General features: G+C 40.7%; 1 protein-coding gene and 1 long non-coding RNA gene across 2 annotated transcripts; both read left to right on the top strand.

Annotated features, from left to right (window-relative positions):
- Nucleotides 1-18276: 18276 nt before the first annotated feature.
- LOC122036368 (zinc finger BED domain-containing protein RICESLEEPER 2-like) lies at nt 18277-19441 on the top strand. The gene is made up of 2 exons (XM_042595698.1): nt 18277-19329; nt 19433-19441. The coding sequence occupies exons 1-2, from the start codon at nt 18277-18279 to the stop codon at nt 19439-19441; spliced, it is 1062 nt and encodes a 353-aa protein (XP_042451632.1).
- Nucleotides 19442-19449: 8 nt separating this feature from the next.
- Nucleotides 19450-20270, top strand: LOC122050427. Its single transcript, XR_006131267.1, has 3 exons — nt 19450-19465; nt 19553-19614; nt 20226-20270. It is a non-coding gene; the product is annotated as an uncharacterized LOC122050427 (long non-coding RNA).
- Nucleotides 20271-27886: the final 7616 nt, after the last annotated feature.

Here is a 27886-nt window from a genome sequence, read left to right as displayed (position 1 = left end):
CTCCCTTTTATTCTTATGTGGCCGACCCCTAGCTTGGACACCAAGCTTGGTCGGGCACTACTTGGCTCCAAATTAATGCTTGGTCGGCTCCCCTTGCTCCAAGCAAGGATGTGTTCGGCCCATTACTTGGGTAAGAAGTGGACTTTGTGGATACAAGGTTTTATAAAGGCTACAACAGGGACCGAGAGGAGAAATTGGTATTGGTCTCCCGATGAGCTTGAGCTTCCTGTGTTCACCCCGAACACCCAACTCAAGTTCATCAATAATAACTCATACCACTAAAGAGTTACTATTAAACTACTGCACCAATCCCAAATTACATTATGGGCTCCTTCTTATCATGAGTGCATTAATCTCCCTGTGTTTAAGATATCGAATGTCCATTAATTAGATGAGTTACTGACAAATCACTTAATTAATATCTAGCTCCAAGAGTAGTACCACTAAACTTCATTGTCATGCCGGACTAAGTCCACCTGCAGGGTTTACATGGCAATCCTTATTAGCTCCTCAAGGGGACATCAACAACCTAGATTTACTAGTACACAGTTTCCTTTTATAATCAACAACACACCATATAAATAATATTATTTCCCAACTTATCGTGCTTATTGATTTAACGAACTAAATATCACCCATTGATAAATTAAAGAAATACATACTAAGTATATGTGCTTGACCAATGTTATAACGCTAAAAAATTCTCAAAATTATTTTAGAAATATTCTATGATTTTTTTGGAAATTTAGGATATTTTTTCATAATATTTAGAGTAGCGGAAGTAGCAAAAATAAATAGAATCGTAAAAGGGGCTAGGCGGGTATTGAACCCGAGACCTCTTGGGGTCCTACGACTTATAGATAGCTCTAGTAACCAAGTGAATCTAGCATGGTCATGCTGAAAGGAAAGGGAATCAATTATGTTTATACTTAAGTTAGGCAAATTAACCACTTAATATAAATAGGGAAATTAAGAGAGGAGTTATGAAATTTTTATTCGTAACTTTTCCTCTCCCAAAACCCTCACACGTCGCCTCTTCTCCTTTCCCTTCTCCTCTCGGCGCACCAAGCCCCCAAGGGCTAGGGTTCCACCCCAAGGGCACCTTCCGACGACGACTCCAACACGAGGACGTTTCTTCCCGTGAGAAGAACGCGTGGACGCAAGAGAATCATCGAGAAGATCGTCTCCACCGGAAAACTAGCGACTAGATTCGTAAGAAAATTAGCGCAAGAGATAAGAAACCCCACACCTGCAGTATAAGTAGCTTTCGTATGATTGTGTGCCTTTAAATTAGCTGTATGCAGATTTTTTTTTTACATACAGGGTGTATTTAACCCTCCTCGCAGATTTAGGGATTAGTCGAGCATCTCTCGAGGGGCCGGACACGTTTTTCCCCCTTCAGTTGGGGTGTTAGACGTTGTCGGGTGCCTAGAGGTGATTTCCCTAATAGAGAGGAGAGTTGACGTACACAAAGTGTTCGATAAAATAATTAGTATAGTTTTAGACAGTTTAACAGCTCAGTTAAATGCAACAGAAGTATTTAAGGTAACATAGTAGTCTTGCTTCATCTTTTACAGGACTAGATGCCCAATTGGTGAGCTCCCACAGTCGCCTCTAGGTTCATACAACCTAGTTCTAGGTTTAGACAACCTAGTAAGAGCAAGACAAGAATTATTAGCTTATGTTCAGTATTTTATTTTAGCAGTGGCACTGTACTGGATTAGATATCCATTGGGCTGGGCTCCCATAGTCATCCCTAGGTTCAGATAACCTAGTAACCCTACTAAATTCGGGACTTGCAAACTCGGGTCTATCTAGGGATGCGCGCATAGCACGTACAGATGTCGGGCACATCAGCAGCATGATTATTATTTTAATCTATTTATGAAAATAGTTTTCAAAACTCCACAAATAGTTATATGAATTCAGTACAGCTTTAGCATTAGTTTAGAATTAGCTCAGCTTCGTTTGTTTGTAACAGTTTAGTTTTCTATTGATACAATGTGATAGCTTATGTTAGCACTTGTTGCCATGACTAGTTTGTTTGTATGCCATGCTATGCTTTTACATGTTCAGTATATATATATTTCAAATAGCATGCTTTAAAAATATAAATTGCATCGTATGCATGTTTTAGTGAGGTAGATGGTTTCTTATTAAGCTCTCAAGCTTACAGATACTATTTTCCTTATACTGCAGATAAAGGTAAAGGAAAGATGGATTAGCGGAGGCTGGAGGACAATGCAACGAAGATGTGTGTGGATGGAACCTGGGATAAAGACCTTGGAAGAACTAGAACATCTAAGAACTTAGTGTTTCTTATCACGTTACTCTTTGCTTATTTAATTATCTAAATGCATGGAATTATGGAAAACCTACTTAGATAGTTAGTGACCATGTTTAGAATGCTAGTTGGTTGCTATTAGTATGTCTCCAGTTATTATAGAACTCTTGCAGGTGTGTTTGGCACGAAACAGTGCTAAAATCAGAGGTTGCTGCGAAATCAGAAACCCCAATTGATCAGCCGATCGATTGGGGGCCCTCAATCGAACAGTGGATCGATTGGGAGCCTGGTTCCATGAACTGTAAGCTTTTGGATCGATCAGTCGATCGATCCAGTCGCATTCTGTCACAAACAGAAGGTTCAGGGATTGATCGTTCGATCGATCGGGGAATCGCTCCCGCGAACAGAGAGCTCTGGAATAGATCGCTGGATCGATTGGCCAGTCTGGATCATTCAGCCGATCGATCCAGAATATTAACCTGAGCACAGTAACCATCGGAATCGATCCATGGAGCGATTAAACAGCTTACAATCGATTAAGTTCAGTCTTGATCGATTGGGAACCTGGGTTTCGACCAAGAGACCGTGTAATTCAGCCCCTTGACCATAGGGGGATGTAGGATATGCCATGTATACCTCAGATTGCATTCCTTAGCACTTGTAGGACCAAGAACTTGTATTAGCTTAGCAAAGTTTTAAATTGGTACAGCTTTCCGCACCTAGACTTAGTGATGGTCATGGATATAGCTTAGCACAGCATAATGTGACGGTCCGGCCTTACAGCCTAGCCAGTAGAAGGCAGGTCGTTACAAATGTAATTCTTATATTCATACAAAAAGTTAGGCTTTTAGTATACATCCCAACACTTACTAGAGAAATAAAATGATAAACGAAATGATGAACTAAATTGAAAAACCCTTGGGTTGCCTCCCAAGAAGCACTTGTTTTAGGTCTTTAGCTCGACCTCATTTTAACTCATTCAGGTGGGTGCGGATCCGAGAAGTATATCCGCATATCTTTCTCTACCGGCACATCATGGAAGTATTTTTTTAAACGATGCCCGTTTACTTTAAATTCTCCACGCTCCTCGCTCTAAATATCTACAGCTCCGAACGGGTAAACCTTTTTTGACTTAGAATGGTCATGTCCATCTCGATTTTAACTTCCCAAGAAAAAGGTTCTATAAAATTCCAAAAAAAGGAAGAATAACTATAAGGGAATTTTTCAAAATTTCTAGAAATTTTCTAGGAATTTTTCGGAGCTCGTATGACTTAGGTTATAGGGATAAATATTGGGCCACGGGAAAGCCTGTTTAGGCTACCCCATTTTAACGAGGAAAAAGTTGAATTTTTATTTTTGCTATTTTTTCCTTTTCCTCTCTTTCCCTGTTTCCTTTCCCCCGAGCTGCGCCCCGTGCTTCACCAGTCATCGTTTCTTCTTCCCTTCCCTAACCGACGCACCGCCACCGCCGTTCGCTTCGGTTCCGTTCTCCCCTACACGTACAAAAACCTTCGGCCATATATCTCCCTCATTCGTTTCACCCGTCACCAACTCCTCTTCCTTGTGTTGTCTCCTTCCCCTCGCTCCTTTGCCCTGGAGCTCGAGCCACCATCGGCCGAGGCTCCCCTCTGCCCTAGCCGTCTCCACACTCGTCCCTCTCAGCTGATAGCCGGCTGACAGCGCTTGAAGTCCCACTGATGCTGGTGATCGAGTGCAAGCCACTGCTAATTTGCAGCCTTTGCCCTAGCCGACGCCACCACCGTCATCTTCCTCAGCCCTAACGCCGGTCAAGTTCCCATCTCTGCCCTAGCACTGGCTGTCGCCACTGTTCCCTGCCGACGCCGCTGCCCTATTGCCCTCTACCCTAGATCAATCGACGGTGAGGTCTCAAGCTTCGCCTATATTCTGTTCTTTTAAGTTGGTTGTCTTTATTGATATTGAAGGGAGTTGCTGGATAGATTTCTAGTCGCTAATCCCTTCGTAGCTGTTAAAATCCGAGGTTGGATAGCGATATTGCACTGGTTCGGTCGCTAATCCCTTAGTCGTCCCAAGGTTCAGATAACCTAGTAACCCTATTAAATTCGGGACTTGTAAACCCGGGTCTAGCTAAGGATGCGCGCAGAGCACGTACAGATGCCGGGCCCATCAGCAGCATGATTATTATTTTAATATATTTATGAAAATAGTTTTCAAAACTCCACAAATAGTTATGTGAATTCAGTACAGCTTTAGCATTAGTTTAGAATTGGCTCAGCTCAGTTTGTTTGTAACAGTTTAGTTTTCTATTGATACAATGTGATAGCTTATGTTAGCACTTGTTGCCATGACTAGTTTGTTTGTATGCCATGCTATGATTTTACATGTTCAGTATATATATATTTCAAATAGCATGCTTTAAAAATATAAATTGCATCGTATGCATGTTTTAGTGAGGTAGATGGTTTCTTACTAAGCTCTCAAGTTTACAGATACTATTTTCCTTATACTGTAGATAAAGGTAAAGGAAAGATAGATTAGCAGAGGCTGGAGGACAATGCAACGAAGATGTGTGTGGATGGAACCTGGGATAATGACCTTGGAAGAACTAGAACATCTAAGAACTTAGTGTTTCTTATCACGTTACTCTTTGCTTATTTAATTATCTAAATGCATGGAATTATGGAAAACCTACTTAGATTGTTAGTGACCATGTTTAGAATGCTAGTTGGTTGTTATTAGTATGTCTCCAGTTAATATAGAACTCTTGTAAGTGTGTTTGACACGAAACAGTGATGATATCAGAGGTTGCTACGAAATCAGAAACCCCAATAGATCAGCCGATCGATTGGGGGCCCTCAATCGATCAGTGGATTGATTGGGAGCCTGGTTCCATGAATAGTAAGCTTCTGGATCAATCAGCCGATCGATCCAGTCGCATTCTGTCGCAAAAAGAATGTTCAGGGATCGATCGTTCGATCGATCGGGGAATCGCTCCCGCGAACAGAGAGCTCTGGAAACGATCGCTGGATCGATTGGCTAGTCAAAATCGATCAGCCGATCGATCCAAAATATTAACCTGAGCACAGTAACCATCGGAATCGATCCATAGATCGATTCAACAGCTTACAATTGATTGAGTTCAGTCTGTATCGATTGGGAAGCTGGGTTTCGACCAAGAGACCTTGTAATTCAGCTCCTTGACCATAGGGGGATGTAGGATATGTCATGTATACCTCAGATTGCATTGCTTAGCACATGTAGGACCAAGAACTTGTATTAGCTTAGCAAAGTTTTAAATTGGTACAGCTTTCCGCACCTAGACTTAGTGATGGTCATGGATATAGCTTAGCACAGCATAATGTGACGGTCTGGCCTTACAGCCTAGCCAGTAGAAGGCGGGTCGTTACAGAGTGGTATCAGAGTAGAAAGTTCCATACTTTCTACACACACATCAGCATTGAACCTACAGCTTCCAAGTAAGAATACCTCTCACTTGTTATATTTATTGCTTTCATGTTTGTTGATAACTAAAGTATGCTTATCTGTGATAGTAACTACATGATAGTATTAGCTATGTGAACATGATGATTTAGTTATGTATGTCCTTTGTTCCTTTAGAAATGGCACGAGGACGCCCAGCTAGAAGGGCACCAGCTACTGAGCCCCAAAGATGAGGCGTCGGCTGCCTCCCCTGCCTGCAGCAGTAGTGACTCGCCATGAAACAATTAGCGAGTAATAGCAAGGAGATAGCCATCTTAAAGGCTAATCGCAGAATACTCCCACTGTCACCCGAACCAAACATAGGAACCCAAGAGTTATAGAGGTTCCACGATCCACCTCTTACACCAGAGTGGCCCAGCGGCAAGAGAGAAGCCTATCTGATCTAGTGGTAGAGAGTCAAGCCCGAGAACTTCTCAGGCACCAGTGAACCATGGGATGCTCATGCCTGGTTCAAAACACTAGAGAGCACGATGGAGCTTCTGTACTGGCCAGAGCATGAAAAAGTGAAGTGTGCCTCCTTCTGCTTGACAGGAGATGCACGTATGTGGTGGGAGAGAATTAGAGCGAAGCGCCCAGTGAACCAGATGACATGGGCTGACTTCGAGAAAGAATTCTTCGAGGAGTTCTTTCACATGCGGGTCACAAACCACCACTACGACGAGTTCACTGAGTTTCGCTAGGGCAACCTATCAGTTGAGGAAGCCGTGAAGAAATTCAACAGGTTGGCTCGTCTATGCCCTGAACTAGTCAGCACAGAAAAAGAACGAGTTCGGTTGATGCTCAAGATGCTAAAGCCGGAAATAGCAATAAACGTGGCTGGCGGCTTTCATAGGCCGCAAACCACCGAAGAACTAGTCAGCAGTGCTCTGACCACCGAGCACTACCAGAATAATATCAAGCAGCAGAAGCAAGTCCTCTCAGATTCCAAAGGGCAAGGAGGCTTAGGTACTCAGAAACAACAGGGCCACAGCTCTAACTGGAAAGGGAACTCTAGCAACAAAAGTAAACTAGGGAGTTACCCAAAAGGAGGACCAGCTAGTAAACAACCTAGTTATCCCAAATGTGCTACTTGTGGGAAATTTCACCCTGGAGTTTGTCGTAAGGGCACCCGAGGATGCTTTGAGTGTGGGCAGGAAGGGCATATGGCTAAGCAGTGCCCAAACAAGACTAGTTTTCCTCAACCACAGCCGATTCAGTACGGAGGTCAGCCAGCTCAGTTACATCAGATGCAGGTCGCTTTAGATGGTCCACACATCAGCCAGGGCAGACTAGAAGCCTCTCCAGCTACGACCAATGCGAGGATCTACTCACTCACCAGAGAGGACGTAGCAAATGCCTTGACAGTTGTTTCAGGCTAGATTAGCATTTTATAGCAAAGTACAACTGTCTTATTCGATACTGGGGCAACCCATTCTTATATATCCAGGGCATGTGCCGAGAAGTTAGCGATACCCCCAGAGGTTCTCAGTAGTCAGTTTCTGATGACACTACCTTCAGGAGAAATTATGGCATCCACGCACTGGCTCAGAGCGGTGCCAGTCATTATAGCAGACAGAGAACTCTTGTGTGATATGATAGTGCTAGATATGACTGATTATGATGTCATCTTTGGAATGGACTTCCTGATCAGGTACGGTGCCTCTATAGAGTGCTGTAAACAGAAAGTTGTATTCCAACCTGAAACAGAAGTACAGTTCGAGTACATCGGAGAACCAAAGAGAAAGGCCAAGAAGTTTCTCTCAGCTCTAAAAGCACAGAAGTTAATGGATTCAGGATGTACGGGATTTTTAGCGCATGTAGTCAATGCCAGTCAGGACATGGACCAACAGCTAGCAGAGGTCCAAGTCGTATGTGACTACCCAGCAGTCTTCCCTGAGGAGTTACCAGGTCTAGCGCCAGACAGGGAGATTGAATTTGAGATAGAACTCATTCCCGGTATGAATCCTATCTCCAAAGTGCCCTACCGCATGGCTCCAGCAGAACTGAAGGAACTTCATGAGCAATTACAGGAGCTGCTTGACAAGGGCTTCATACGTCCTAGTCACTCACCATGGGGAGCGCCTGTATTGTTCGTGAAGAAGAAGGACGGGAGCATGCGCCTGTGTATAGACTACCGGGCACTGAACCAAGTCACTGTCAAGAACATGTATCCTCTTCCCAGAATAGATGACCTGTTCGATCAGCTAAAGGGAGCAGCAGTGTTCTCTAAGATAGACCTCAGATCAGGTTATCATCAAGTGAAAGTTAAAGAAGGGGATATACCCAAGACAACGTTCAGGACTAGATACGGACACTACGAGTTCATAGTCATGCCCTTTGGCGTGACAAATGCTCCAGCTACTTTCATAGACCTCATGAACAGAGTATTCAGGGATTACCTAGATAGATTTGTTATTGTGTTTATCGATGGCATTCTTATCTATTCAGTAACTCAGGAAGAACACGCAGAGCACCTGAGAATAGTATTGCAGACCCTTCAGCAGAACCAGCTGTACGCCAAGTTCACGAAATGTGAATTTTGGTTAGATCAGGTGTCCTTCCTGGGTCACATCATCTCAAAGGATGGTATCATGGTAGACCCCAGTAAGATAGAAGCTGTGAGTAACTGGAAAAGACCCAAGAACGCCAGTGAGATCAGAAGCTTTTTGGGACTAACAAGTTATTACAGAAAATTCGTAGAGGACTTCTCCAGGATAGCCTCCCCACTGACAGCTCTTACCAGAAAGAACAGAAAGTTTCAGTGGACAGAGGACTGTGAGAACAGCTTCAGCGAGTTAAAAAGGAGATTGACCAGTGCACTTATTCTGACTCTACCAGAAAACACAGACAGCTTTGATGTTTATAGTGACGCCTCTAAGTTGGGACTAGGAGCAGTGTGGATGCAAAACGGCAAGGTGATCGCCTATGCCTCCAGATAACTCAAGGAATATGAGAAGAATTACCCTACTCATGACCTTGAGCTTGTAGCAGTGGTGTTCGCTCTCAAAATTTGGAGACATTACTTGTATGGAGCTCAATGCAGAGTGTATACAGATCATCAGAGCCTGAAGTACTTCTTCACTCAGAAGGATCTGAATATGTGACAGCGTAGATGGCTTAAGTTGGTCAAAGATTATGACATAGACCTCCTCTACCACCCAGGAAAAGCCAATAAGGTGGCAGACGCACTTAGCAGAAAGTCCGATGCTACCTTACTATCCCTAGCAGCCATGTCACCGCCCCTACAGAAAGAGATCACAGATTTTGGTCTTGAACTTATAGTGGGACAACTCTCTACTATGTCATTAGCATCTAACCTGCTTGGTGACATTCAAACAGCTCAGGAGCAGGATCCTGAAATTCAAAAAATCAAGCAAGGGTTAGCAGAATCATGAAGTAGAGAATTCAGAGTGTCCGATAGTGGGGTATTGTACTTCGGAGACAGACTCTGTGTTCCAGATCAGGAGGAACTGAAGAGGAAGATCTTAGATGAGGCTCATAGGACTCCTTATGCGATGCATCCTGGCTCCACCAAAATGTACCAGGACCTAAAGAAACATTTTTGGTGGCCTGGGATGAAAAGAGACATCGCTAGATACGTTAGCACCTATCTGACTTGTCAGAGAGTCAAGGCAGAACACCAAAGACCAGGAGGAGTTCTTCAGCCTATTCAGATCCCAGAATGGAAGTGGGAAGACATTTCTATGGATTTCATAGTGGGATTACCCAGAACCACGAATGGTTTTGATACCATCTGGGTAATAGTCGACAGGTTGACGAAATCAGCCCACTTTTTAGCTATCAGGATATCCTACTCCATGGAACAGCTAGCTCAGTTGTATCTCAAGGAGATCGTTAGACTACATGGAGTCCCACGAACCATTATTTTAGACAGGGATAGTCGATTGACATCACACTTCTGGGAGTGTGTACAGTCAGCATTGGGCACAAAGTTAAAATTCAGCACAACTTTCCATCCTCAGACAGATTGTCAGACGGAGCGAGTAAATCAGGTACTCGAAGATATGCTCCGAGCATGTGCCATAAACTTCAAGGAAAGTTGGTGCAAATATCTAAGTTTAGCAGAATTTGCATACAACAATAGCTATCAGGCCACTATCGGTATGGCACCCTACGAGGCACTCTATGGACGGAGGTGTAGATCTCTAATCTACTGGTATGAGAGTGGTGAACAGAAAGAACTAGAACTTCAGACAGATCTAGTAGCAGATACCACAGCAGCTATACAGCAGATCTGCTAGAGGATAGAGACAGCTCAGAGCCGCCAGAAAAGCTATGCTGATACGCGGCGCAGACCCTTAGAGTTTTCAGTTGGGGATACAATGTTCCTTAGAGTAGCTCCCATGAAGGGAGTAATGCATTTTAGGAAGAAGGGTAAACTAAGTCCCAGATATGTGGGACCATACCTTATCACTATAAGAGTTGGCAAGGTAGCATATGAGCTAGAGCTACCACAGGAGATGTCAGCCATCCATAATGTATTTCATGTCTCTATGCTGAAGAAGCATATCCCAGATGCCACCCAGGTGATTGAGCCCCAGTCAGTACCAGTCTGCGAAGACCTCAGCTATGATAGTCGGCCTATTCACATAATAGACCGAGCAGTTAAGAAATTGCGGAACAAGGAGGTACCATTAGTAAAAGTCATTTGGCTAAGTCACACAGCAGAAGAGGCAACTTGGGAGACAGAAGCCAGTATGAGACAGAAGTACCCAGAGTTATTCTAAGTTCGAGGATGAACTTTTTATAAGGTATGGAGGATTGTAACGCCCGAAAATTCTCAAAATTATTTTAGAAATATTCTATGATTTTTCAGGAATTTTAGGATATTTTTTACAGAATATTTAGAGTAGCGGAAGTAGCAAAAATAAATAGAATCGTAAAAGGGGCTAAGCGGGTATTGAACCCGAGACCTCTTGGGGACCTACAACTTATAGATAGCTCTAGTAACCAAGTAAACCCAGCAGGGCCGTGCTGAATGGAAAGTGAATCAATTATGTTTATACTTAAGTTAGGCAAATTAACCACTTAATATAAATAGGGAAATTAAGAGAGGAGTTATGAAATTTTTATTCGTAACTTTTCCTCTCCCAAAACCCTCACACGCCGCCTCTTCTCCTTTCCCTTCTCCTCTCGGCGCACCATGCCCCCAAGGGTTAGGGTTCCACCCCAAGGGCACCTTACGGCGACGACTCCGACATGAGGACGTTTCTCTCCGCGAGAAGAACGCGTGGACGCAAGAGAATCGTCGAGAAGATCGTCTCCACCGGAAAACTAGCGACTAGATTCGTAAGAAAATTAGCGCAAGAGGTAAGAAACCCCTCACCTACAGTATAAGTAGCTTTCGTATGATTGTGTGCCTTTAAATTAGCTGTATGCAGATTTTTGTCGACATACAGGGTGTATTTAACCCTCCTCACAGATTTAGGGATTAGTCGAGCATCTCTAGAGGGGCCGGACACGTTTTTCCCCCTTCAGTTGGGGTGTTAGACGTTGTCGGGTGCCTAGAGGTGATCTCCCTAATAGAGAGGAGAGTTGACGTACACCAAGTGTTCGATAAAAAAATTAGTATAGTTTTAGACAGTTTAACAGCTCAGTTAAATGTAACAGAAGTATTTAACGTAACATAGTAGTCTTGCTTTAGCTTTTACAGGACTAGATGTCCAATGGGTGGGCTCCCACAGTCGCCTCTAGGTTCAGACAACCTAGTTCTAGGTTTAGACAACCTAGTAAGAGCAAGACAAGAATTATTAGCTTATGTTCAGTATTTTATTTTAGCAGTAGCACTGTACTGGATTAGATATCCATTGGGTTGGGCTCCCATAGTCGTCCCTAGGTTCAGATAACCTAGTAACTCTACTAAATTCGGGATTTGCAAACTCGGGTCTAGCTAGGGATGCGCGTATAGCACGTACAGATGTCGGGCGCATCAACAGCATGATTATTATTTTAATCTATTTATGAAAATAGTTTTCAAAACTCCACAAATAGTTATATGAATTCAGTACAGCTTTAGCATTAGTTTAGAATTGGCTCAGCTCAGTTTGTTTGTAATAGTTTAGTTTTCTATTGATACAATGTGATAGCTTATGTTAGCACTTGTTGCCATGACTAGTTTGTTTGTATGCCATGCTATGCTTTTACATGTTCAGTATATATATATTTCAAATAACATGCTTTAAAAACCTAAATTGCATCGTATGAATGTTTAAGTGAGGTAGATGGTTTCTTATTAAGCTCTCAAGCTTACAGATACTATTTTCCTTATACTGCAGATAAAGGTAAAGGAAAGATGGATTAGCGGAGGCTGGAGGACAATGCAACGAAGATGTGTGTGGATGGAACCGGGGATAAAGACCTTGGAAGAAATAGAACATCTAAGAACTTAGTGTTTCTTATCACGTTACTCTTTGCTTCTTTAATTATCTAAATGCATGGAATTATGGAAAACCTACTTAGATTGTTAGTGACCATGTTTAGAATGCTAGTTGGTTGCTATTAGTATGTCTCTAATTATTATAGAACTCTTGTAGGTGTGTTTGGCACGAAACAGTACTGAAATCAGAGGTTGCTGCGAAATCAGAAACCCCAATCGATCAGCCGATCGATTGGGGGCCCTCAATCGAACAATGGATCGATTGGGAGCCTGGTTCCGCGAACAGTAAGCTTCTGGATCGATCAGTCGATCGATCCAGTCGCATTCTGTCGCAAATAGAAGGTTTAGGGATTGATCGTTTGATCGATCGGGGAATCACTCCCGCGAACAGAGAGCTCTGGAATAGATCGCTGGATCGATTGGCTAGTCTGGATTGATCAGCCGATCGATCCAAAATATTAACCTGAGCACAGTAACCATCGGAATCGATCCATGGATTGATTCAATAGCTTACAATCGATTGAGTTCGGTCTGGATCGATTGGGAAGCTGGGTTTCGACCAAGAGACCTTGTAATTCAGCCCCTTGACCATAGGGGGATGTAGGATATGCCATGTATACCTCAGATTGCATTCCTTAGCACATGTAGGACCAAGAACTTGTATTAGCTTAGCAAAGTTTTAAATTGGTATAGCTTTCCGCACCTAGACTTAGTGATGGTCATGGATATAGCTTAGCACAGCATATTGTGACGGTCCGGCCTTACAGCTTAGCCAGTAGAAGGCGGGTCGTTACAAATGTAATTCTTATATTCATACAAAAAGTTAAGCTTTTAGTATACATCCCAACACTTACTAGAGAAATAAAATGATAAACAGAATGATGAACTAAATTGAAAAACCCTTGGGTTGCCTCCCAAGAAGCACTTGTTTCAGGTCTTTAGCTCGACCTCATTTTAACTCATTCAGGTGGGTGCGGATCCGAGAAGTATATCCGCATATCTTTCTCTACCGGCACATCATGGAAGTATTTTTTAAATGATGCCCGTTTACTTTAAATTCTCCACGCTCCTCGCTCCAAATATCTACAGCTCCGAACGGGTAAACCTTTTTTGACTTAGAATGGTCATGTCCATCCCGATTTTAACTTCCCAAGAAAAAGGTTCTATAAAATACCAAAAAAAGGAAGAATAACCATAAGGGAATTTTTCAAAATTTCTAGAAATTTTCTAGGAATTTTTCGGAGCTCGTATGGCTTAGGTTATAGGGATAAATATTGGGCCACAGGAAAGCCTGTTTAGGCTACCCCATTTTAACGAGGAAAAAGTTGAATTTTTATTTTTGCTATTTTTTCCTTTTCCTCTCTTTCCCCGTTTCCTTTCCCCCGAGCCGCGCCCCGTGCTTCACCGGTCGTCGTTTCTTCTTCCCTTCCCTAACCGACGCACCGCCACCGCCGTTCGCTTCGGTTCCGTTCTCCCCTACGCGTACAAAAACCTTCGGCCATATATCTCCCTCATTCGTTTCACCCGTCACCAACTCCTCTTCCTTTTGTTGTCTCCTTCCCCTCGCTCCTTTGCCCTGGAGCTCGAGCCACCATCGGCCAAGGCTCCCCTCTACCCTAGCCGTCTCCACACTCGCCCCTCTCAGCTGATAGCCGGCTGACAGCGCTTGAAGTCCCACTGACGTCGGTGATCGAGTGCAAGCCACTGCCAATTTGCAGCCTTTGCCCTAGCCGACGCCACCACCGCCGTCTTCCTCAGCCCTAACACCGGTCAAGTTCCCATCTCTGCCCTAGCACTGGCTGTCGCCACTGTTCCCTGCCGACGTCGCTGCCCTATTGCCCTCTACCCTAGATCAATCCACGGTGAGGTCTCAAGCTTCGCCTATATTCTGTTCTTTTAAGTTGGTTGTCTTTATTGATATTGAAGGGAGTTGCTAGATAGATTTCTGGTCGCTAATCCCTTCGTAGCTGTTAAAATCCGAGGTTGGATAGCGATATTGCACTGGTTCGGTCACCTTTATAGCGGTGAATGTTGGGTTTTCGGGCCGCGAAAACCGCTTTTTCACGTCGCGGAAACCCCGAATCACCCTAGCCAACGGATCTCGTGCGAAGAAAAATTCGTAAACATACGAGTACGAGTTACAAAACTTCTAGATCTACATGATGAAGATCTTTACCCTTGTTGCGTGCCCTTTTGCGTATCCCGCTCGTCCTCGGTACGCCGGATCTCGAAGTTGTCAATGTAGACAACTCTCTACACGTATCCACACGAACACACTAGGTGGAGGTGACCAAAAACTAAGGTGTGCTAGCACCTATGTGGTTCAGCCAAGGAAGGAGGAGAGGGAGAGCTTGAGAGGAAGAAGATGCAATGAATAATCACTTGAATGAAAATGAATCCATTTTCATTCAAATTGTGGCCGACCAAATTTCCCAAATGTAACCCCCTCATTAATGCATTAAGTTGTCATCAAAGAGGGAATGTAACCTCCATGAGGTGGCACTCACTAGTAACTCCGATGAGGTGGCAACCATGATGATGTGGTGCATCATCATTGGTCGACATCAATGCCAACTCACCAATGAGGTGGCATAAAGTCAAGTCAAACTTGACTTTTAATCTTCCTCTCAAGTCAAGTCAAACTTGACCAAATCTCTTCCATGGTTGATCGAATCCAACCATTTGATTCAAGCCAACTTAATATAATGAATCTAATTCATTTAATTAAATTGATTCAATGAGTCAAAATCTAAATTAGACTCATTGAACACATCAATCAACTTGAGTCGAACTCAAGTTAGCCCAATTAGGATTACTCTTAATCCAATTTGATTCATCAAATGAATCTAATCCTCTTGGTTCATCATATGAACCTAATCTCCATCTAATTGTCCTAAGTGTGTGACCCTATAGGTTCTTGTAACGTTGGCAATGCCCTAAACCCATTTAGGAGCATAAATAATGAGTGGTATCTAGCAACACATCATTACTACCCAAGTTACAAGAAATGTCGAGATCCAACATCACCTTTGTGACTACTAATTGTGACTCCTCACAATATATGACAAGTGTCCTTCTATCCTAGACATTTAGATTGGTCAATGTGAGGCATAGACCGTGTCATCCTCTGACCAATCTAAATCTTGAACTCTAAGTAGACTCACTCAATCAAATGAGCTCAATATCCTATATTGACTCATTTGGGCATGGCCATGCACTTCGTGGTCTCACTCTATCAAGAATATCGATGTCACTCCCGTCATATAGGAGGGATAGATCCATCTACATCACTCACATCCCTCTGCATAATTCGTTACATACCCAGTAATCGCCTTTATAGATCACCCAGTTACGGGTGACGTTTGACGAAACCAAAGTACATAACTCCTTATGTAGGGATCTATGGTGACTTCAGGTATAAGGACTAGTAGTCATACTAATAGCCACATGAGAAAGTATATGACACTCATATAACGATCCATGATACTTTCTCATGGCGGGTCATTCAGTATACATTCTCTAATGCATACCCATGTGTTAACTTGATATCTCTATATCCATGACTTGTGAGATCAAGTCATCGAGTTGACCTACATGCTAATCTTATTGCATTAACATTGTCCCTGAATGTTAATACTCGACTAGGAATGATTAAGAGTAGTGTTCCCTATATCATCTCACTATCGGTTAAACTAACCGATTAATATAGGTGAGAACCGTCTACTCAAGGGCATTATTATACTTAGTTTATTTGGCACCAATACAAGTAAGTATAATAACCAAAATCCAAATGCCTTTATTTATATAGAATATGATACAATAAGTCGAAAATACAATCATCAAATGATTGGCTCTAGGGCTCTAGCTAACAGTGAACACGCTCCGACAGTGAATAAGTAGGTAATCTTCTAGAAATTTATGAGTTTGATTACATGGGTAAATGATAGGTCAATTTTGGGTGAGTTAGGTTGATTTATGTGATTGAGCTAACTCTACATTGATCAACCCATGTAGGGGTGAGCAAAAGTTCGGTCAAACCGAATAAACCGACCGAACCGACCGATTTTTTAAATTCGGTTCGGTTATTTCGATATTTCGGTTATTTCGGTTAATTCGGTTAAATAATTCGGTTTTTTCAGTTTTTTCTGTTCGGGTTCGGTTTTAAAATTGCCTATTCTGTTAAACCGAAAAAATCGAATTATTTATTTCTTTTACAGTTTGCTAAATTACTCCAATTCCACACCAGATTTAAAACCTGGTCAATGTAATTATGGACTCAGGTGGGCTGGACCGGATGAGTGGCTAGGGTTTTCAACCTGGTCAAGTTTCAATCTAAATCACTAAATCACTAAATCCCTAAACTTCTCATTCACTCGCCGCCACTGCCCACTCACGACTCTCCCCCCTTCGGCCCTTCCCCACCGCGCTGCTGTCTCTCGCAGTTGATCTTGCTCGATCCCTAACTCTAGCCGTCTCTCGCAGTTGATCACCTGCACTGCTGTGCGACGCTGCAACTCCGCGTCTCCGCCTTGCTCAGCAGTCAGCCCTCTCTCGTCTCTCCTTCTGTCGCCTGTCTGATGCTGCAACTTCTCTCCGTCGGTCCTCCCTTGGCTAGCCGAGCACCTGCGAGGCTGCTGGCTGCGACTCAGCATCTCTGACTCAGTCTATCCTCCTTGTTCAAACCCTCCCTCCTCTCGTCACTCTCACCAGTCACCAGTGCTCATTGCTCCAAGGGAAGTCTCGCTAGGACTGTCTGCGGCCTGCATAAATTAGAGGTATAAGTTATTTGCAAGAAATTCATTAAGTCACCGTTAGTTTGTGTTCTATTAATCATTCCTATGTATGGATTTTGGCTTCCTGTTTTTTGTTTTTTTTTTCAGAATATGCAAATTATTAGTTTTAATTCTTCCCTTTTCTTTTTCAGTCTCAGTCACATCTTGGGTCTTGATAATTTTAGTTAGTAATCTTTGCATTGATCTTGTATGAATTTTTATTGAACTCAAGTAGTTAACAGTGTCTAGATATCCTGATAAGTATTATCATGCTTAGTTATAGTTGAGTTTCATATTTGTCTTTTAGTTTTAGTTAATTATATTTTAAAAAGTGTTATTACACTTGCAATTTTGAACAGTGTCTGTGATCTGTGAAGACTGTGATCAGTATTTATCTGGTATCAATGCAAGGAGATTTATCAAATATGGATGTTAATAATAGTGGTTCAGTACAAGAATCTGAAATTGGTCCTTCAATGGGAACAAAAACTACGGTAGATTGTAAAGGAAAGGTAACTAAGAGAAAAGCAATGAAACCAAGAAGTGTAGTATGGGATCATTTTATAAAGTTTACTAATGATGCATCAGATATGAAAGCCAAATGCAAATATTGTGATAAAGAATTTTTTTGTGATCCATATAAAAATGGGACAACAAGCTTGAGATCTCATATTACCTCATGTAAAAAACATCCTCATGTTATTGAAACAACTCAAGCACAGCTAAGTTTACAACAAAGTTCAAAAGAGGGTGAGGTGTGTTTAACTTCTTGGAAATTTGATCAAGATGCATCTAGAAAAGCATTGTCTAGAATGATCATAATGGATGAACTCCCTTTCAAATTTGTAGAAAGAGAAGGATTTAAAACATTTATGGCTATGGTTTGTCCAAAGTTTCGAATTCCTTCAAGATGGACGGTTGCACGTGATTGTGTTGAATTATATGTAGTTGAAAGGGAAAAATTGAAAAAATTATTGCATGATTCAGCACAAAGAGTTTGTTTGACCACTGATACATGGACATCAATTCAGAAAATAAATTATATGTGTCTAACAGCCCATTTCATTGATAAAAATTGGAATTTACAGAAAAGAATTATCAATTTTTGTCCAATTACAAGTCATAAGGGTGAGGCTATTAGTTTAGCCATTGAAAATTGCTTGAGGGGTTGGGGAATTAACAAAATTTTTACTATTACAGTTGATAATGCAAGTTCAAATGATGTTTCTATCAATAGTTTCAAAAAAAAGATGACTAATTGGGATTCCACTATTCTAAAGGGAGAATATGTCCATATGAGATGCGTAGCTCATATAATCAATTTGATTGTTACTAATGGCTTAAAAGATATAAATCAATCTATGATGAAGGTAAGGAATGCAATCAAATATGTTAAGCAATCCCCCTCTAGATTAAGCAAGTTCAAAGAATGTGTAGAGATTGAAAAGATTGAAAGCAAGAACTCATTATGTTTAGATGTACCAACCAGATGGAACACAACTTTCTTGATGTTGAACACAGCTCAAAAATTTGAAAGAGCTTTTGATAGGTTTGATGAACAAGATCCATGTTTTAAATTAGATCTTCAATATACAGAATGGCATATTCTTTTGAATGAGAATGAAGAGATGATACTTGAATCAGATGGTAAACCTAAAAGAGAATTGAAGACTTTTGATGGGAAACCAACAAGTGCAGATTGGAATAATGTTAGACTTTTTGCATCTCTACTGCAAGTTTTTTATGAACTAACATTGAAAGTTTCAGGATCTTTGTATGTCACATCCAATACTTTTGCACACGAGATTAGTTATATCCATACCATCTTGAAGGAGTGGCAACAAAGTGATGATATTGATGTGTATTCAATGGGAATTAGAATGAAAAACAAATTTGACAAGTATTGGGGAGATCCGGAGAAAATGAATAAGTTGCTTTATATTGCGGTGGTGCTTGATCCAAGGCATAAATTAGATTTCGTAGAATTTATGTTGATTGAATTATATGGAGATGAGAAGGTTACAAAAGTAGGAAAGATAATAAAGGACACTTTATTTGCTTTGTACAAGAATTATAAGGAAAAAATGGAGCCTCAATGTGGTACTTCAATAGTTTCATCTATTCCAAAATCAGTTGACAATGATAATACTTCAACAAATATGAGTGATTTGAAGAGACAATCAATCATAGCGAAGTATAAGAAACAAAAGGCACAAGTTTTTGGTGATGGCAATATGTCAGAATTAGACAAGTATCTTAATGAAATAGTTGAAGAATATTGTGATACTTTTGACATTTTGGGATGGTGGAAGCAAAATTGTCACAGATTTCCTATTCTTTCTCAAATTGCTCGTGATGTATTAGCTATTCCGATATCGACAGTTGCTTCAGAATCCGCTTTCAGTACTAGTGGTCGGGTACTTGATTGTTTTAGGAGTTCATTGACTCCTAAGGTGGTAGAAAGTCTTATTTGTACTCAAGATTGGCTTCGGTTAAGTTTGCAATCACTTAATGTTGAAGAAATTTTAGAGGATATGGAAAAACTTGAAAATGGTAAGTTTTTATTTTTTTAAAGAAATATAATTAAATTTTTGTTTATAATTATAAACTTTATTTACTTAACTTGCATGTTTTTATCAGATTTCTCAAAAATCATAATGGACTCGTCTTCTTCGACAACACCGGTGACACAATGATCAATGGTATGTTTAAATATAGTATTTTATTTAAATTGACCTCGATACTAAGAACATGAAGCTATATGATGATATAAGTGTTGTTGTTTCTAATTTGCTCACTTTCTGTGATGTTGTTATTCCTCAATTTTTTGGTGTTTGCAGCTCCATTCATCTATCACTATAGATTCAAAATATTCAAACCCCATAATGTTCTTTAATCCTCATTCCTGTATCCTTAGTTCTAATAACAAAACACGTTTAGAGTTCACAGGAACGATTTCATTGTTCTGCCTTTTGCTAGGACAGTTTTTATGAACTTGCTGGATAAATGCTCATGTAGAAAATTTGTATACATATATCTGCATTATATTTTATGAATGCTATTGGAAATGAGTTCTTGTAAATTTTTGATGGACTTGGCTTTGCTAATAAGTTTTCTTTATTTATTGGTCTGTGTTAAGTTTAGTTCTCCACGTTGGTACATAAGTAATTTCAGTGGTCATCAAATTTAAAAAAAAACACACACAAATTTTCTTAATAGTAGCATGCAGTTTGATCTTAAAAATTTATAATTTTCTTAATAGTAGTCCTGTGAAATAGTTGAATTTGTGCAGTTTGATACTTTGATAATGCAGGTTTATTTGGAAAGGATTGCTAAGGAGTAAGGACACATAGCTATGTTGGGTTGACCTTGCTGTTTTCTGTTTTGATGTTGCTCTCTGCTGTTATGCTGTATACGTGAAAGCTGCCAGCCTGCTGCCTGCTGCCTGCTATCCAAATTATGAATTTTTATCTTGATGTAACCAAACAATTGTGTGAAGTTTCTTGTATGTCTCAAACAAGTAAACTTTGCTGTTTTTGTGGTGTTTTTGTGTGAAGTTTTGTGGTGTTTTCATATTGACAGTTTTCTTTAGAGCTTTCTTTTGTGAGCTCAATTATGTGATCGAGTGAGGATATGTGTTGGTTTCTTCTAAACCTTGTATGTTTGGTTTCATCTAAACTGAGGATATGTAAACTTTGTATGTTTGGTTTCATCTAAACTGAGAATATGTGTTGGTTTCATCTAAACAATTTGCACTGCCATCAGAGCAAACACAACCAACATACATGATCGCATTGCTAAACTTGATTCATACTTTTTTCAGTATGCCAGAAGTACCACTAGCAAAAGTTGTTTAAAGGCAAAAACTTATTTCAAACATCTTGGGCAACAAAAAAAGCAACTTGTTTCAGAAGTTCCTACTAAATTTCTTAAGCAACAGAAGTTAGTTGCATATACATGTATGATATCGAGCAACATCATAACGCCGAAAGCTATTTGTTTCTCTTCTTCGCTGCACTCTTCACCAAAGCTTTGCAAATAATCTCTCTCTTTCTCTTCAAGTTGTCGTTAGCTTTTACCACAGAGTTCTTTGTTTGATTCTCTAATACCCTCTTCATGAAGAATTTGAGCTTCCACAATGTGATTTCACTCTGCAGCAATAAAAAGAGAAGCAAATTGAATTCACTGATCAGCGAGAATGAAATCTCAAAGAAGGTTGCTATTTGAAGAATGACATAATAAGAACATGCTATCAATGCAAACTTGAGATCGGTATCTAAAACGCAAAGAGCAAAGTTAACCACTTTTTGCACATCTGTGAAAGAGGCATATGCACTATTTTACTAGCATAGTGGTTACAAATGGAAAGGTTTTCAAGAACATGGTGATCCAATAGCAAACGTTACAAATTCAATCCAAAAGGCCCTATTCGGCTAAATCGGTTTATTCAGTAAAAAACCGAATAAACCGATTTTTTCGGTTCGGTTTTCTCGGTTTTTTTGTGAAAATCGGTCGGTTCGTTTTAAAAATTTCGATTTATTCGGTATTCGGTTTATTCGGTTCGGTCGGTTCGGTTTTAACCGAATGCTCAGCCCTAAACCCATGTGATTAAAGGAGTTAAACATTTATTCAGGAATTAATCTAGGATTCGAGTTAGATCTGGATTAACGGGCTAACCGAGATTAAATGATGAATTAGGGTTTCCTGGTTTAATAGGAAATTTGGATTTGATTAATTGGCATTTCGAATTAGCTAAATCTGTATATCATGCATTACAGGACTTTGATTCAAGATGGGCCTCTCAACGGAGGATTTCTGGATTCGACTTTCTTTGAGGCTGGTACCTTGACTTATCTTTTAGATAATGTCATGTTGATATGCTTAGTAGATTTTAACAAGTAGTAATAATTATGTTTATATCTGTATCGGTATGTCACTATTTATTTTCGAGCATGTTTTGTGTGTTACCTGTTTAGCATTCATGCCCTTGTTTATTATTTATGTTATAGAGGAAGTGATATACCATGCCATGTGATATATTGGACTAGCCATTTACCATATCTAACTTATGTACCTAGATCTGTTTATTTGATCCATTTATATTCGATACATGTTTTATGGAGGTAGATATGGTCCAGATTTGTATGCTTAGTGTCATGCACCATCTCGCATGATTGCATGTTGTGCGATAGTCGGCTCCATTATTGTTGAGTACATCGCCAGTTACATGGATCTGCACACACAACCACTCATGGGTTAGTCGTTTTTATTCAGGCAAGGTGTGTTGCAGCAGGTTTCTCTGTTTGGCTCCGTTGGTCCGCTCATGGGTAGTGTGACGCAGCGTGGTAGTCGGCAGGGACCCCTCCTCTGCATTGTCTCAGGGAGATGAGAACATTGTGCTCTCCCACTTATGATTTAGGGTAGGAGGATAGGTGTAAGTGTGCAAGAGCTTAGGAACACAGGAAGTCGAGTAGAAGACGCGGCTAGCGAGAAGGACGACACGGGAGAGAGCCGACGGGCTTGGTGCGTCCGAGGGACGAGGTGACCACGGAAGAGTACACCGGTGGACGAGAAGAACGTGCGTGGGGTTCGAGGGACGAGAACCCAGGAAGGAAGGCTACTCGAGGAGAAGGTCGAAACTTCGGTTTGGGTGAGCCCTATTCCGGATGGGCGAGATCACCCAAGCTAGCGGAGCTGGAGAGAAAGACCCGGGCCGAGACGAGCTAAAGCGGAGCAGAGGTCCCGGACTGAGAAAAGTCAACTCTGTTGACTTTCTTGGTCCGGGAACTCGGAACCATTCCGGGCGCCCGGAACTACTCCGGGCGCTCGAACCTGGATTTTGACCAGGATCACGTCAAACGCGATCTGATCATTGGGGAATAAAATTTTATTCCCCCCCAGGGCGCCCAGAACCCCATCGGGGCATCCCGACCAGTGCTATAAATATAGCACTGATCTACACAGTTATATCAACTCACTTGTAATCAGTTTTCTGTGCTTTCATTTCTATTCTTTTTATTTGTCCTGTCAACGCTGTAAAGAGGCTACTCCACCCGAAGGAGATCATCAGATAGTGTCCTTACTTTCCTTGGATTAGCAATCCCCTTATTGCAAACCAAGTAAATCTCTTGTGTCTGCTCTTTTCATTTAGTCTCTTCTTTTTATTATTATATGTGTCTGTTAATTAGTTGAATTTCTGAGAAAGATTTGTGGTTTATTTTTGTAGGGCAATTCACCCCTCCCCTCTTGTCGGCCTCCAAAGGGACCAACAAGTGGTATCAGAGCAAGGCGCTTCAGGAGAAATAACCGACGATCGAAGTAGCAAGATGGTCGGACCTAGCATCGTTCCACCAAAATTTGTGGGGGACTTCGCAGACTGGAAGTGACAAATGGAGGTATTCCTAAGAACTTATTTTGAAATTTGGTTTATTATGAAGTATGGTTTTGTAGCTCCGATGAATCAAGATGGAGAAGAAAAAGAAAAAAGCAACTGGACAAAGAAGGAGCAGAATGAGTCTGTAGCGAACAACCGTGCGGAATATCACCTACTGAGCGTGTTGCCACCTCAAGAGGTCAACCGCATCAGAAGCTATTCATCTGCTAAAGAACTCTGGGAGAAGTTCCTGGAACTCCACGAAGGCACGTCCGAAGCGAAGCTCGCTAGAAGAGACATCCTCCGGAACAAGCTGATGAACATATGTTTGGAAAAAGGTGAGAAGGATGCCAATTTACACGCGAAGGTAAAAGAACTAATTACTGGTCTCGAGAACCTTGGAGAAACAGTAACAAATCGGGACACAATACGCTACGCACTCAATGTGTTTCCCAGAACTTCAGAATGGACATCAATCGTCGACGCCTACTATATTTCGAAAGACCTAGAGGTAAGTACTTTAGAAAAATTATTCTCCACTCTTGAATTGCATGAAACCAAGTGTGTCGGGACAACAAAGGAAGCAAGCCAGATGATTGCACTAAACACAACCAAGAAGGATGAACCCAGTCAGATTCAGAAGACGATCAGGAAGCATACATGGTAAGAAACTTTAAAAAAAAAATTAGATCTAATAAATTCAAAGAAATGCAGAATAAAAAGAATCCAAGAAATAGAAGAAGGATGTGTTGCTACCGGTGTCAAAAGGAAGGACACCTAAAAGAGGATTGCCCAGAACTAAAGAAGGGCAAAGGCAAAATTCCCAAGAAGCACAAGAACCTAAAAGCTACTTGGGATGACACTTCATCATCTGAGTCCGAGATTCAAGAATATGTCGGGCTAGCACTGATGGCAAGCTACGAAGGGCAAAGCACATCAGAACCTAGCATCGATGAAGGGGGAGCGATCTCAGATGAAAGCAGCAAAGCAGGGGGAGACTCAGGCTTCAAGTCTGATATGGTAAGTGAGGTATGCCTCTTACCCCTTGATCAACTTTACATTGGTATTAAGGCAATGGCTAAATCCATGTATAAATTAGAAAATAAAAATACCAAATTAGAAAATGAAATTTTAGAAACAAAAAGAATTTTGGCAAAATCATGGCTTATAGAGGATTTAGATAAATTGAAAATTGAAAATGAAAAACTAAAAGAAGAAATACAAAGATTGAAACTGGTATTATAGATTTCAAAAGTATAATGGTTCAAATATTTCTACTTTTATAAATTATAGAGGACTAAACTGGTATTATAGATTTCATCAAAATCAAATTAGAAAAATATCAAAGGCCTATGTACCTAGAAAATATTTAATTAACCCTGTATGAAGGAACCTCTATTGTGTTCCAAAAACCTGTTTAATTTAAAATTAAAATTAGACTTAGCATTTTCAGCAAGGAAATTAAACAACTAATTTCTTTATGAGGTTTTGTCTAAGAAAGTGGTTGTTGCTCCAATAACCAAGAATGCCTAGTACCTCACCATGACCTGGAAGCCAAGTATCGAAATGAAAAGTTTAATTGACTAACTGAAAAAATATTAATTTAATTTACTTAATGCTTTAAAAGAGTTATTCAATTTGTGTTAGAAAATATTTAAAATTGATTTAGAAATTTTAACCTTAGAAAATTTTTTTTTATGAAAATTGACTTAGAAATTTTTTTTACCTTAGAATTTTTTTTATAAAAATTGCCTTAATTTTTTTTTTTAATTTGACTAAGAATTTTTTTTATGATAACTGCCTTCGAAATTTTTTATGGAAATTAGAAAAAAAATTTTAGAAATTGTTTTTAAGATTTGCCATAGAAAAACTTTTTTTTCCTTAGACTTGTTTAAAGAACCCCTATTTTTTATGTGATCAAATGAGGAGAAGGATGTTAAGTCTAGGGGAGGTAATATATTTTTTAATTAAAATATCTTTAGACTGATTTTCAATTAATACCCAATTAACTGTTTTTATTGAATCTGTTTTACCCTAACTTAACTAGGGTTGCCCACATCAAAAAGGGGCAGATTATTGGAACCCCAAGGTGTTTTGATGTGATCAAACAAGTTAAGTTAGGTCCTGCTTTGTCTAACCCTTGTGTCTAAGTGTGCAAGAGCTTAGGAACACAGGAAGTCAAGCAGAAGACGCGCCTAGCGAGAAGGACGGCACGGGAGAGAGATGAAGGGCTCGGTGCGTCCGAGGGACGAGGTGACCATGGAAGAGTACACCGGTGGACAAGAAGAACGTGCGCAGCGTTCGAGGGACGAGAACCCGGGAAGGAAGGCTACTCGAGGAGAAGGTCGGAACTTTGGTTCGGGTGAGCCCTATTCTGGATGGCCGAGATCACCCAAGCTAGCAGAGCTGGAGCGAAAGACCCGGACCGAGATGAGCTAAACCGGAGCAGAGGTCCCGGACCGAGAAAAGTCAACTCTGTTAACTTTCCTGGTCTGGGAGCCCGATGTTAGTTAGAGCCCTAGAACCAATCATTTGATGATTGTTGTATGGACTCGTTGTATCATATTCTTGTATATAAATAAAGGCATTTGTTTTGGTTATTATACTTACTTGTATTAGTGTCAAATAACTAAGTATAATAACGTCCTTGAGTAGAGGGTTTTTACCTATATCAATCGATTGGTTGAATCGATAGTGAGATGATATAGGGAACACTACTCTTAATCATTCCTAGTCGAGTATTAACATTCAGGGACAATCTTATTGCGACGAGACTAGCATGTAGGTCAACTCGATGACTTGATCTCACAAGTCATGGATATAGAGATATCAAGTTGACACATGGGTATGCATTGGAGAATGTATACTGAATGACCCGTCATGAGAAAGTATCATGGATCGTTATATGAGTGTCATATACTTTCTCATGTGGCTATTAGTATGACTACTAGTCCTTGGACCTGAAGTCACCATGGTTCCCTACATAAGGAGTTACGTACTTTGGCTTCGTCAAACGCCACCCGTAATTGGGTGGACAATAAAGGTGATTACTGGTATGTAACAAATTATGCGGTGGGATGTGAGTGATGTAGATGGGATCTATCCCACCTATATGACTGGAGAGACATCAATATTCTTGATAGAGTAAGACCACTAAGTGCAGGGCCATGCTCAAATGAGTCAATATAAGATATTGAGCTCATTTGATCGAGTGAGTCTACTTGGAGTTCAAGATTTAGATTGATTAGAGGATGACACGGTCTATGCCTCATATTGATCAATCTAGATGTCTAGGATAGAAGAATATTGTAATATATTGTGAGGGGTCACAATTAGTAGTCACAAGGTGATGTTGGATCTCAACATTCTTATAACTTGGGTAGTAATGATGTGTTGCTAGATACCGCTCATTACTTATGCTTCTAAATTAGTTTAGGAGCATTACCTACGTTATAAGAACCTATAGGGTCACACACAAAGGGCAATTAGATGGAGATTAGGTTCATTTGATGAACCTAAAGGATTAGGTTCATGTGATGAACCAAATTGGATTAAGAGTAATTCAAATTGAGCTAATTGAGTTGGACTCAATTTGGTTCATGTGTTAAGTGAGTCGAATTTGGACTTAGACTTATTTAATTAATTTAATTCAATGAATAGAGATTCATTAAATTAAAATTGACTTGAACCAATGGTTAGATTAGATCAACCAAGGGATAGAAGTGGTCAAGTTTGACTTGACCATTTGCCACCTCATTGGTGAGTTGACATTAAGTGGCTAATGGTGATGTGCCACATCATCAAGGCTAGCACATGTGTGTGCCACCTCATGAGGAAGATCAAGAGTTTTTGACTCTTGAAATTCCATGGAGTATATAAACCTTTTCAAAAGGTGGCCGGCCACTTAAGTGGAGTTACAACCTTGAATTGATTTTTCATTCAAGTCATCTTCTTCCTCAAGCTCTTCTCTTCTCTCCCTCTCCTTCCTTGGCCAAACCCTAAAAGGTGCTAGCACACCTTTTGTTTGGTCTCTCCATCTCTTGCTTGTGTGGATACACATAGAGGAGTATCTACTTTGATACTCTCGAGATCTGGCGACAAACCTTGGACGAGCGGGATTGCGAAGGGCTTCGCTTCAAAGGTAAAACTCTTATCTTGTAGATCTAAAGTAGATCTAGGCATAGAAAACTCGTACGTGAAAGTTTTACATAATTTTATTTCTTCGCACGGATCCGTGGCATGGGGGTTTCGGGGTTTCCGCAACGCAAAAAATGGTTTTTGCGGCCCGAAAAACCCAATAGTGGTATCAGAGCCATGTGCGAAGCTCGTACGAGTTTTATTTTGAATTCTATGAAATTCTACAGATCTGTAAGTTTCTGTATTTTTATGATTTTTATAGATTTTATGGGTAATTTTCTCGTAGAAGCGAAGCACAAGTGTTTAGACACTTGTAGGCTTTGACTACCAAGAAGGTTTCACCCCAAATCCTTTTGGGACAGCGGACTAAGGCGCTGTAGGATCACTTAGGAACACTCGCAATGGTTATATCGCGGGTAGGGGTGCTGTCCCTGAGCCCGCAAGGGGATTCGTTCTGCGATTGC

Source organism: Zingiber officinale, chromosome 1B, assembly GCF_018446385.1.
Source record: "Zingiber officinale cultivar Zhangliang chromosome 1B, Zo_v1.1, whole genome shotgun sequence".
NCBI classification, from domain to species: domain Eukaryota; kingdom Viridiplantae; phylum Streptophyta; class Magnoliopsida; order Zingiberales; family Zingiberaceae; genus Zingiber; species Zingiber officinale.
Note: the sequence above shows the minus strand (reverse complement) of the source record. Positions and strands in the feature narration are given on the sequence as shown.

Excerpts from the sequence above, each read along its gene's own strand:
- LOC122036368 (XM_042595698.1), top strand. The coding sequence starts at position 18,277 with ATGAAGGTAAGGAATGCAATCAAATATGTTAAGCAATCCCCCTCTAGA.